This window comes from Prosopis cineraria, unplaced genomic scaffold, assembly GCF_029017545.1.
Source record: "Prosopis cineraria cultivar Desert tree isolate PC_DT_omini unplaced genomic scaffold, ASM2901754v1 PC4, whole genome shotgun sequence".
Taxonomy (NCBI): domain Eukaryota; kingdom Viridiplantae; phylum Streptophyta; class Magnoliopsida; order Fabales; family Fabaceae; genus Prosopis; species Prosopis cineraria.
The window spans coordinates 30365002-30378867 of NW_026555335.1; the positions used below are offsets into that span (position 1 = coordinate 30365002).

A 13866-nucleotide genomic window follows, 5' to 3' on the forward strand; every position below is an offset into this window, starting at 1 on the left:
AATCTTTTCAATAATAAATTAATATTCAAACAATTCTTATTAGAATAAGTATTTATACTTAGTGATGCATCGTATCTTGAATATAATTATTTTTAATATTTTTAATAAAAAATTAATATATAACAAAAAAGAAATACTTACGTGTGTGTTACATGAGTGTCTTCTCAACCTTGTGGTTTATGTAATCCCACAATTCCCAATCAAATATAAGGTCTGTTTGAATTTCAGTTGGGTATAATAGATTATAAAAATAATTAATTAAATGATAGATTTTAATCATAATTGATTATATTATAATGCAATCTGTTTGGATACTATTTTTTTAAAATTAATTTTAACAGAATTGAAGATGTTTGGATAATTTAATCAGAATTAATTTTTAATTATATAAATTAATATATAATTTAATTTTTAAATACCAAATATTAATTTTTTAAAGACACAAAGTTTAAATTTTATTAAAAAAAGGAAAAAGAAGAGAGTTTAATTTTATTTTTATTAAATTATGTGCTTTCTTTGTAATTTTTTCTTGGACATGTTTTTGTAATTTTCTCTAATATTTTTAGCAAACTTTTGGCAAAAAGTAATGAAAGGAGCTTATGAGAAAACACGCATTTTATCTATTTAATTGATTCTTGCATTTTTGTACTGTTTGAGTAATTTTGTTTAAAAAATTAATTATCAGCTAAAAATGTGCGTTTCTTTTCTATCCAAACACAGGCATTTATTTTGGTGAGACAGAAAGAGTATATTCCATCGGAATTAATGACTAGTCGTTCCCTTGAATATTGAGAACAATTTATAAGTTTTTTAATTAGATTTGCAAAACACACACACATATAAAGATTTAGAATCAACTCAAATCAGTTTTTTATTTTTAAAAGTTTTGATTTAATGAACCACAAATAAAAAAGAATACAAAATACAAACAAAACACAAGGCTCAAGATTAATCGTATCTATCAAATCCTACTATTATTCACAACTGCGTGGACATAAAATGTACAGATTGACTTAATTTGCCACGTATATCCATAAATATATATATTTTTAAAAAGGAAAAAAAAAAAGAAAAGCCAAAAAGCCGGGGGCGTAGGTGCACATAGCTGCGCCAACGCTAAAGCATACCCTTATGTATATAATTATAAATTATAAATAAAATAGAAGGGTATGCCGTACAGCAGGGCGTCGAAGCCACAAAACGAAGCCACAAAACAATTGAAACAACTGCCTCATGCCTAAAAAAAATATATTAATACTCCTATTATATATATATATGTATAATTAATATTTATATTATTATATATTTAATTGTAGATGAGAAAATAAAAAGTATTGATTATTTTTCTTATTAAAAAGTTTCAATCATTCTCTGTATAGCATTAATTATTGAGCTGAGTTTATTATCTACGTAATAAAAAATGGTGAAATTCATAATATATTAATTTGTATTATATTATTTTGCTTTAAAGTCCTCTCATAGTCTCACTTTTTATTTTTTATTTTTCTTATTCTAAAGCCTAAAACATTGACAGATATTAATATCAAAACCTTTAATAGTTTTAAACCATCAACACAACACCTTTAAACCTTATTAAAATTTTGTTCATAATTTATATAATTATTATTAGTTTTACACATTAATCATTGATATTATTAGTCTTAATTATGTCTTTTTTGTTAAAAATGTATTATATCTCAATAAATAAGATTGGGTAGGACCACTTCGTCAATACTAATTTTTATTTTACTATTAAATTAATTTAATAATTTATTAAAATTGCTATAGTACATAATTTTAATATATAATTTTATAAAAAATGATGAGTGATTTTTTTTAAGGGACACTTACACATATTAGGCTTTACACAAATAATTTTGTCTTGGGCTTCAAAATATCTTCACACAGCCCTACCATACAAAAGGAAAACATGTAAAATAAAATAATGAGCTTCAAAATATCTTCACACAGGCCTGCTGTACAAAAAGGAAAACATGTAAAATAAAATAATGATGGGAGCAACTAAAGTTTTTGTGAATAGTATTAATGTTTTTTTTTGCTCCAATTTTATCCGTTTATTTATTGTTATTTAAATTTCTAAACAACAAAGTACAAAGTCATTAATTACAAAGAATGGTGAAATTAAAAGTTATATTTTTTTTTCACAATTTAAAAGTTAGAACAAACATTTCTTCATAATTGCCAAATTTGGTAACTTTATCTTATATTATTTGTGTAAAGCAATTTAATTCAAGTAAATAGTTAAAATTGTAGTCAGATTATATCAAACGGGTTATAAACTAGTTATTTTATTAAATCTGTCAAAACATTAGTTTCACAATTTAATCAAGTGAGTTAATTAGATTTAACAGATGTTCATACTATAATTCTCAGTACTTCAAGGAAAAATTTTCTACTATCAACAGAGAACTTTTGTACTTTAAAAAATAATAATCGTGGGCATGAAGAATAAAAAAGGTGAAGGGCTTATTTAAAACTATATTTATTTTATTGTTATGGGAATTGTATTTTATAGAATTTATTATGAGAATAAAACATGATAAGAATAAGTTTTTTTTATTCTTTCTTATTTGTCAGAATAATAATCTTAAAATACCTAATTTTTTTATTTTTTTTATTTTTTTTTTAAAAAAAAATATATATATATATATATAGATAATAGAAATATTCTCAGAGCTGTTGACATATACAGGCCGACGAGTGTAGAACAGGGCATGCTAGATTCTCATTCTGTGAGAGGACTGGGAAGCGTTTTTCCAATCCTTAGGGACACGGCACTTTTTTCTCTCTCTTTTTTGTGTTTTTTTTTTTTTTTCCCGGCCAAAACACGACACTTTCCATCTGGGGGGCTCCCAAATCCCCAGATTTCATCACTTAGTATTTTAATATAATTTAAAAACCATATATCAATGGCTCATATTCCTCCTTTGACTGTCATGTTCTGTTTGCTTTTGCTTCAACTCACCAGCCAGTGGCCAGCCAGGAAGGCAGCCACACAGCTTTGCTTTTGTTCTCCATCGTTAATTTAAAGCAGTGTTTTTATGGCACCAGTGCCTCCATAACTTAGCTTTTTCAGAGATTTATTTCTTAATTGTCTTGTTCTCCTTCATCTTCTTCTTTTCAGAAAAAGGGCTTTGAATCAATGGGGGGTATCGTGCTGCTAATTGAAACTGGGAGGGCCATTAATTGCTCTATCGCGGTTACCAATGAAACAGCTCGTTCCCAACAATGCTCATTAAATTTATTGCTCTTTAAAGTTTATGCGTCCAAGCAACCTTCTTCCGTGTTTATTCTTGTTATTGTCACGAGGCATCTTCTTTCCTTTGGTTTTGTTTTTTTATAAAAATGAAATCCATGGTGTCTAATATATTTTTTAATTTTATTTATTAATCACTTTCAGTATATTTTATTAAAATTTAAAAAATAAAAATTTATTAACTCTATTTAAATATTTAATAATATTTTAATTTTATTTTTATTAAATATACTTGCCCTAACAACATGCTCCCTTCGGTCTTATTTATCACACATATTTTAAAAATAACTTTTCATCTAAATTATAAGACAATTTATAATAATTAGATTATTTTTTTTAAATTTTATCCTTTTTTATTAGTGTGAATATAATTAATGTAGTTGTATTATTATTTAAAATTAAAAATAAAAATAAAAGTGCATGTCACTTTTTTATAATATAAAAAAGTAATTTTTTTAATATTCGTGAAATGATTGAAAATGTCTTATAATAAGAACTGTATAGAGTATTTTTTTTTCTAACATTTAATTGAGGATAAAATGAAAAAATTTGTGATGAAAATTTAATAAAATAATTTATAAATAGAATAATTTTTTTCTCTCACTATCCTATAAATAAGATTAGAGGGTGTATACTCTCTCTCTCTCTTTTTTTATCACAAGGCATTTCTAACCATCAAAAAGAGATGGTTAACCTATTAACTTGAATAAACTTCTAATTTTATTCTTGTTTAAATGAGGTTTTTTTAAAATTTGCATTATATTTTCTTTTACAGTGAATGAGTTTAAATGAGAGATTATTAGAAAAATATAATTAATATTTTATCAAATGCATTATAATAAGAACCAATGAATCCTTTTAAAAGGTATTTTATAATAGGATCTAGAGGGAGTACTTCCTCCGCTCAATATTATAAAGCCTTTTTAATCGAATTACACCTCAAATGAGTTAGTTAATTGATGTTTAAATTACACATTCTTTTTATATTTATTTTTATTTAATAAGGTTCTTCAATTAAAAAATATTATTAATTGTATCCCTTAAACAAAGATAGTTGTACCTTAAAAAATTTAAAATGCTTTACAATTTTAAACATATTATGCCAGAAAAATACCTTCTTTTTTTTAAGAGGGAGTAAAATACTTAGTGATGCATTAATTAAGTTTTTACTGGTATTATTTATATTTAAATTCATTAAATATAATACAAATTTAAAATATTTTTATTTAAATATAAATAAAATTAAAAATTTATTATATTTTTAAATAAAGTTAATTATGACCATCATCTTACCTTAGTTATAATGAAATGATTAAAAATATCTTTCAATAAAAAAAATCAGAGATGAAAAGGTGAGTGAAATGGTGGATGTCACATCAGAGTTAATGAGACAGACCAAATTGTGTATTAAATAAATATGAATGCCTAACAACATTAATACGTAATTAAATTAATTTTTTTGACTACTGTTGCTATACCATGATTTGATGCGGACGCCATCTAACTTCGGCCCCGAAATGATGGAAAAAGCCCAATTTCCCGCACACGTAAATATTTTAAACGAGTTTTTCTTGGTGGGCCCCACAGTGAATGTTACATATGATTTTTTATAGCACAGGCATCATTATTCTTCTCACAAACTCCCTCCGATTCCGTTTTAGTGTAAGACAACTTTTGGGTGTTTTTGCTACTCTTATTTATAAAATAATATGTAAAATTTAGAAGTAATTAATACATACTCCCTCTATTCAAAAAAAATATAAAATATTTTTAATTAAATATCACTCTTAATAAAATAGTTATCTATTTTTAAATCAATCTTATCTTTTTATATTTACCTCTATTAAACACTTTGTAATAAATATAAAGTCACTATTAATAAAGGTAATTTTGGAAAAAAATGGCAACGATTACACCTTAAAAGACTAAAAATATCTTATATTTTTAAATATCTAACTTCTCAAAAAATATTTTATATTTTTAAATAAAAGAAGTATATATATTTAAAATGATCACGAATGGTTGTTGTTAACCAACTAGGAGAAAGAATGAAGGAGAGATATTTCCTTTGGTCTTACATGCTCCTATCCATTTTTTTTTAAATTCTTCCTCTCTCTCAAATTATAATACACTTTTAAGGAGATTTATCGTTTTAAAGTATAAGATAATTTAAAAATTTAAGGTTTCATTTAATAGGAATATTCCAATACTAATCTTATGTGCTCTTTATTTCATACTAATTGAGTACAGATTTAATGTCACTAAAAGAAGAGTATTTTCATAGTTTTTTACTGAAATCCCAAATTATTAGATAAGTTTAGAGGAGTTTAGTGTTTTAAAATATAAGATACCTTGATAAAAAGATGGTTTCATTAATTATACTTTTTTAATATTACTTTCTCTATATATTCTCTCTCTTTATTATTCTTTTATAAAATAAGTATTAAATTAAAAGCATTTTTAAAATTTTATATTTTTATCTTAAAAAAAATAAGGTTGTAAAATGTATTTAATAAACTTTATTAATATGTGTAATTTTTATTTAAAAGAGTCTTATAAGTTGAAATGAAGGGAGTATTTTTATTTCTTAAAAACTAAGGTTGGTTAAGTGTATTTAATAAGGTTTATTAGTATGTAATATTTTATTTACAAGCATCATATATTTTAAGATGGAGGGAGTACAAGGCAATTTTTTTTAAAAAAATTGTATTTAATATTTATTTATTATTAATTTTACTTTTGTTTATTTATTATGGTTTGAATTTCTATATAACAATTTATTATAGTTATTAATTGTAAAGAAGAACAAAATTAAAAAGTTACACTATATTTTTTACAATTTTAAAGACATACTCCCTCTAATCTTAGTTTTATGGAAGAGAAAATATTTTTTTGACATGCTTATAATTAACATCATTAAATTTTATCATAAATTTTTTCTTTTACTTTCTATTAAATATTGAAGAGAAAAAGCATGTTATTAAAATATATATGTTTAATAGGAACAAAGTTGAAAACTTATTAAATTTTTAGATAAAGTTAATGAGTTATAAAATTTTTCTTGGCCACGATAAAATATATTAAAAATAATTTATAAATAGAATTAGAAGAGTAACTACTATTTCTTAATCTAAAGCACATTTTGAAAGTTTTTTTTGTCTTCAATATAAGGACAATTTAGAGTAATTCTTTTTTTTTTTCAATTTTAAGCCTTGTTTATTTATTATGATTTGAATTTATAAACAAAAATTTATGATAGTTATTAATTACAATGAAAAACAAAATTAAAAAGTTATATATTTTTAAAAATTTTAAAGATATAATTGCCATTTGTTGATAAGCATGAAATTGGTTAAATTTGCTTCATATTAAGGTCATATATATATATATATATATATATGTATGTATATTTGGCTAATAAAAAAGATCACTATCTAAAATGCTCCTGAGAATGGTGCTGTTAATATAGGAGACCCTTTGGTCATATATACTCTGCATATAAGTTTTTTTTTTAATATAATGCTTTTTATATAAGTTATTTCCAACTACATCATTATAATCTATGGGAGATGGTTAAATTAGTAATTTTTTCAGAAAAAAATTCTCAATTTACCATTATTAAATATATTATTTTAAAAAACATTTTATTTGTCATTAGTAACATTTTACGTTGCCCATTGTGAAAGGATACAATTAAAAGAAAGTAATTAATGATATATCTTTTTATGTAATGTGACATATATACAAGATGGAGGGAGTAATAATGTATTTAATTAAGGAGATTAAGGAAAGATGAGGTAGTTTAAACAAATTATTTAATTTTTTTGTTTGTGTAAAGTAAGCAATATCTTACTCCCTTTATTTATTATTCTAGGATATTTTTAATTGAATTATATTTCTAATAAATTAGTTAATTGTATTTTAAATTACACACTCTTTCCATATTTACTCTTAGTTAATAGAGTGCTGTAATTAAAAAATATTAATTATGCTGTTAATTAAAGATATTTTTGAAAAATATCATTAATTGTACTTTAAAAGATTTAAAATTCTTTATATTTTTTAATATGATACTTTATAAAAATGTCTTATAATATTAAATGAGAAAATATCTTATAAAAACCAAATGATGGGAGTAAATAAAACACTAATTTTTTTCTTGTTTATTGATAAAACAGTAATTCACAATACAATTCAAATCATCCCGGCCCATTCCAAAATATATATCGTCGCACTTTTGAAAGTATAGTTCATTTTGTTTCAAAAGTATAGTATCCAAAGTATCCATCTCGCGCACTTTCAAAGTATACTTGATTGTAAAAAATATCTGATATATCATTTTATAATTTTAATGAAGCTAAATGATTTTTAAATAATTTTATTCTTTATCGATAAACTTTTACTCTCATACATTATTTTTTTATACCATATAAGCTATATATGCAACTGCTTCTACCTCAATTTAAACTTTCACAGAAGATGTTTTGAATTGACGATAGTATATATCGATATTGATTATGTAGGCATGCATGACTTCACCAAAAACTACTCTAATAATGCATAAGACCCAGTCCATAGTTTAAAAAGTATCAATTAGAGAAAAAATCTCAAAGATATCTAGTTAATAAATAATTAATAATATACACTCCCTTTTGTTTGGAAATGATAATCACTGCTATATATAAGGTTCTGGCTATGTTTCCAAACAATTGTTACTCTAGAATTCAGTATAATAAAGCATATTCCTCAGGTTTAATTTATATGACAATGAGTGAGGATTTGTTTTAGTCCTGTTTATAAGATATTTTTTGTGATTTTTGTGTCCATTTCTATTCTTTTGCTCAATTAAATGTTAAAAAAGCTTATTAAAGGTTGGAGTATTTTATCTCTAAAGTACTCTCTCTATTCCATCTCTATTTTTTGTCATGTTTAATGAAACTAAAGAAAACTTTAAATCTTATTAATTTTGTCAGACAAAAAAATAATTTTTAATAATTTTTTTAATATTTAATAAGGATAGAAAAGTAAATATGAATAAAGAAAATAGTGAAGCGTCCTATAAATAAGATCAAAATTTATCTTCTCCTTATCTTATATAAATAAGACTAGAGAAATAGTATATTGTAATTCAATAATGGTAAAGTTAAAAATTTATTAAATTGTTGAATAGAGTAATAGGGTTTAATGTTTTTCTTTATTATAAAACATGTTAAAAATGACTTATAAATAAAATCAGAGAGCCATTTTACCCTTCAATAATAAACATTTACAATGATTAAAAATATTTTTAAAATAACAAATAAGTATATTTTAATAAAACAAAATTACATTTCGCTATTAATTACTTCATGCTATATATGATCTATTGCTGGTGGTTTTTTTTAACCAATACTCCCTCCCAATCATAATATAAAACATTTTTTAGAAGCCTTGCTTGGTCCAAACTTAAGAACATTGGGTAACTTTTATAATTATTTTTTTAACAATACTTCTACTCATTTATTACTCTTTCTTTTTAAAATGATATTGCTCTGGTTCTATTTATATGGTAGGGAGAGAAGAAAAATTTGATCTTATTTATAGAGCACCTTCCAATTTTTAATGCTCCTTTTTACATTTTTGCATTTATTAAATGCTTTGTATAAAAAAACTAGTAATGAGATTTAAGAATATTTATTAGGGATAAAGTAGAACATTTTAAATTTTAAGATAAAGTTAATGAGATGTAACGTTTTCCTTGGTTTCAATGAAATATGTTGAAAGTGATTTATAAATAGAACAAGAGGGAGTATATTAAAATTTTAACTATCATTATCAAATCACTTATATATGATATTTAATGAGGATAAAATTAAAAAGATATAATTTTTTTAAAAAAATTAAGGTTTCAATTGACATTTTTAAAAAACTACAAATTAATTATCAATACTCTATATTTTAATCTGGAGGAAGTAGCTATATAAGCATAACTTGAAATATAAGTAACTAATTTTTTTCAAAACGAGAGAGGAACAAGGAACACACATTATCATGATCATTCCAATATGCTAGTTTTGTAATTAATGATGAAGAAACAAAAAATAATAATAAGAGATTAATAATTAAGTGAGGAAGGATTTTGTGTGTGAGAGAAATAACCTACAAAGAGGAAGAGGTCACGAGGATGATAAAGCTATAGCCACTGACTACACTGTACATTACGTGCACAGCCACACATCCTTCGCCGTTATCAAAGTAACGGAAATAAAAGGACGATGAATTTGTTATTCATAATTGGCGCAGCCTCTCTCACGTTGCGCGTCATCTTTCTCACTTTCCGTATCATAACGGAATGACAACATCGCGTTAGCCGTACCTCAAGTTTAAGTTATATTTAATCCGTTAACTTTTATACTTCGATTTTTCATGAAACACTTTTTGATAAAATTACGAAAATTAGTAAAATCTATTAAATAATACACCTTACAAAGTACTTCTCCAAGTACTTATTATAATTAAGATACTTTTAATGAACTATTTTATTGGAATTAAGATGTTGTCATTAATTAAGTTATCAACTTTATCTGAAAATAGAGTAAATTTTTACTTTTGTTCTTTATTTAAATATTTTTTTAAATTTGTATTATATTTTCTCTTATAGTTAAAGTGTATAAATAGAGATATTATTAAACTAATGTAATTAATACCCATAATGTGTTTTAATAGCCCATCATGTATTTTAAATCAAGGACCAAAGAATTAACGGGATAAGAGACAGTATAAATTTTTTGTTGAATGACTCACACTCCTCCCCTTCCCAACATAGTTCACTATATTTATCTGAAAATTACTTGGTTCGAACTCGCAACCTTTCTCTTTTGAAAGGGCCACGCCATCAATGCCAATAGGCCCTTGGCAAACAGGAATTACACTGAGAAGAAGGAAAAGGGTAATCTTGAAATAAATATAATTATTGAAATATTTCTTTCATTTTAAATTATGAGATACTTTTAAATTAAATTTTACATATTAATAAATCTCATTAAATACACTTAACAACCTTATCTTTTTAAAATAAAAAATATAAACTTTTAAATATGCCCATCATTTAATATATTAAAAAGAAAATAGATGAAAATTAATTATATATAGAGAAAGGATAAATTTGAAATTGATACATTTAATAAAATTTTAATATACTTAAAGTGTTTTATATTTTAGAACAAAAAAAATTCTTTAAAAATGTCATGTAATTTGAGGCGGAGAGAATACATTTTTTATCAAAATATTTTATATTTTAAAATACTGAATTATTTTTAAGAATAAATTAAGAGTACAGCGGGAAAATTTTATAAATGTGCCACAACTAATTCTACAAGAATTAGATATTTCTTGAAGTAGAAAGTTGAATTAAATATGGATGAAACTTGAAGGAGTTATACTTCGAAGTCTGAATATAACCGAGCTAAAACTATGGAAGAAATTGAATAATTAATTAATTAAAAAAAAGAAAAGAAAACACACGTGGTAACCATCATCGGTTAAAATGGTTTTGCGCCACGCCACCTACTAAAACCTCATGAAGCCTGAATGACCCTTCCCTCACCTTTCACTTTCATTGTTGTGGTTATCTTTCCCATTAAATATCTTTTTCATTGCGCTTTTACATTTTTTCTTGTGGGTTTGCGTCTGCTTTTAATAATCTCTCTCCTTTTTCCTTCGGCGTACCGGCCCTCACGCGCATATATATATATAGGGGTGGGGTGTGAAGGCCATCCTCACCCAGAAGCATCCATTAACAATCATCAGTGCCTCTACGAGAACAAGCCCATCGGACTTGTCTCGTTTTTTCTCTCTGATCATAGATCATCGATCGGAGCAACCCAGAGGTACTGCTGTCAGTACTTTGCTTTTCATCACAATGGCTTTCATGGGTCACAATACTCTCGCTTTTGTCTTTGGCATTCTCGGTAATCAACTCTCTCTCTTCTTTCTTTGGTAACCCTTTTTATTATCGCCCACCGGAGCACATTCAGTGCTCATCAGAGCGTCCTCATCACCTCTGAATTAATTTGGATCAATCTGTACGGTTTAGATTTAACTATTTTTTTATTTTTTAAAGTAAAAATTTATAAAATTGTAAATAAATATATTTTATGTTTAACATGTACAATTCATATTTAATCAGATAAGTTTAAATTTAATATTAATTTTTTTATGTTTTATCATAAATTGATCATAAAGATTTAGCCTGTGCTATTTAGATTTAAAATTTTTAACTTATTATACTATCAAATTCAAAACAGTTTAGAGTAAATTTGTATCGTCAATTTATAAAATTATAAAAAATTAATATTAAATTTAGACTGATGTGATTAAATATGAATGTTACATGTTAATAATAAAATATATTTATTTAAAATTTTATAAATTTTTATTTAAAAAAAATAAAAGATAAAAAAGGTAATTAAATCTAAAACATCTAGATTAAATCTTGACAGTCCAGATTGGTTTAGTGGTGCTCATCACCCCTGATGAGCATTGAATGTGCTCCCCACAGAAACAGAAGCATCTTTAATTTCATTCCTTGTCCCAGAGATCCATCATGTTTATTTCAATTCTGCTCACTCATTTCTTTGTTGTTCTTTTTGGGTGTGCAGGGAACATCGTTTCGTTCATGGTGTTCTTGGCTCCTCTGTAAGTATATATATATATATATATATATACATACATATATATACATACACACAAGTGTTGTGCTAATTTCTGTTTTCTGATGATGTGACTGATGAATAACTGGATTGATGAACTGGGATGAGCAGGCCGACATTTTACACGATATATAAGAAGAAATCGACGGAGGGATTCCAGTCACTACCGTACCTGGTGGCACTGTTCAGCTCGATGCTGTGGCTGTACTATGCCTTCATCAAGACCGGTGAGATGCTGCTCATTACCATCAACTCATTCGGATGCGTCATGGAGATCATATACATCACCATGTACCTCATTTATGCCCCAAGAAATGCCAGGGTATGTATCTATCTATAACTCTCAATAATACATGTAAATATCTTCATCATAATTAATCTGATATATATGTGATTTCGGGTTTATAATCAGAACTTAACCATCAAACTATTCGGAGCCATGAACGTGGGGGCGTTCGGGTTGATCGCAGTGGTGACTCACTTTGCGGTGCATGATGATTCCCTTCGCGTTCAGGTGTTGGGTTGGATTTGTGTTTCCATCGCAGTCAGCGTTTTTGCAAGCCCTCTGAGCATCATGGTCAGTAAAAATTGATTTGATTATTGACTGTTGTCCATACATACATATATAAATGATACATAGTCATTAATTTGAGGAGACAGACAGAAGTGGTGAAGTGTTTGATGTGGAATATATTGATCCGGTGTGCAGGCACAGGTGATCAGAACAAAGAGCGTGGAATATATGCCATTCAATCTGTCTTTTTTTCTCACTTTGAGCGCCGTTCTGTGGTTCGCTTACGGTCTCTTCCTCAAGGACATATGCATTGCTGTAAGTCTATATATAATCGACTCATATATATATATATATATATATATTCAATTGGTACTGAGAATATGTGCTTGTGTGTGTGATGGTGTAGCTGCCAAATGTGTTGGGATTCGGACTAGGGGTGATTCAGATGGTGCTGTACGCAATGTACAGGAACGGAGGGAAGAACAAGGCCGGGCTGGCAGATGAGAAGGAGGAGAAGAAGGCGGTGGAGGTGACGGCGATGAAGAGCGTCATGGTGGCGGTGGGGGGTAATGATCAGGTGTTCCCACACCCACAGGAAGTGAGTGAGAAGATTAATGGAGGAGCAGAGCAGAATAAGAAGAAGAGTGGTGATCAGGAGGAAGAAGACGACTGCCCAGTGTGAGGCTGATGAGCTACATTCATGGGTATCATCATCATCAACCTTCAACACGAAGAAGAAGAAGAACACTAGCTAACTAGCTCCTTTAATTTAAACTTAAATTATTGTCCTTTTTTTCCCCTCTCAATTTCTTTCTTCTCGTGCCAACTACTACTACTACGCGCCTAATGTGCCTTTGTGACTGTGTACCTCGCCTGTCATTAGGATGTGCCTTTTTCATTATTCATTTGTAGCCATTCTCGTCCCAATAATAAATCTAGTTATTAGTCTTGATCTTCTTTTTCTTCTTCTTCTTCGGGTCCAGCATAGATGCTCATTGCGGCAAGCAACAGTAGCATCATATACAGGCATCAATACTCATCGCTGTGAAAGCATCTTAATTATTTAAATTTAAAGATGAATGACAGATATGTTGTAAAAAATTAAATTAATTACGGTTAAATCCTTAACAAAATTCTTTGAAAAATAAGTAAAAAAATATTGATTCAGATAATTATAAATTTAAAAATTTCAATTATAAATAAGACATTTTACATGTTAATTGTAACTATCAAAATTTGTAAATGAGATTCCCGCTATTTGTAATAACTGTCTGAATTCATATTTGTGATTTATTTTTTGTGGAAGGCATAACTGTCATTAATTAAATATTTTGGGATCTAATTATGATTCTCTCTAAATTTAATTTGAACAATTTGGATTTATA

At 26.4% G+C, this 13866-nt stretch overlaps 1 protein-coding gene across 1 annotated transcript; it reads left to right on the forward strand.

Moving 5' to 3' along the window:
- The first annotated feature begins 11050 nt into the window (after nucleotides 1-11050).
- LOC129309632 (bidirectional sugar transporter N3-like) lies at nucleotides 11051-13433 on the forward strand. The gene is made up of 6 exons (XM_054951281.1): nucleotides 11051-11226; nucleotides 11917-11953; nucleotides 12079-12289; nucleotides 12380-12544; nucleotides 12677-12796; nucleotides 12888-13433. Exons 1-6 carry the CDS (start codon nucleotides 11178-11180, stop codon nucleotides 13161-13163), a joined length of 858 nt encoding a protein of 285 aa, XP_054807256.1. The 5' UTR covers nucleotides 11051-11177; the 3' UTR covers nucleotides 13164-13433.
- Nucleotides 13434-13866: the final 433 nt, after the last annotated feature.

Coding starts and splice junctions, on each gene's coding strand:
- LOC129309632 (XM_054951281.1), top strand. CDS start 11,178: ATGGCTTTCATGGGTCACAATACTCTCGCTTTTGTCTTTGGCATTCTC. Junction 12,290..12,379: donor ATGCCCCAAGAAATGCCAGG/GTATGTATCTAT, acceptor GTTTATAATCAG/AACTTAACCATCAAACTATT. Junction 12,545..12,676: donor CAAGCCCTCTGAGCATCATG/GTCAGTAAAAAT, acceptor TCCGGTGTGCAG/GCACAGGTGATCAGAACAAA.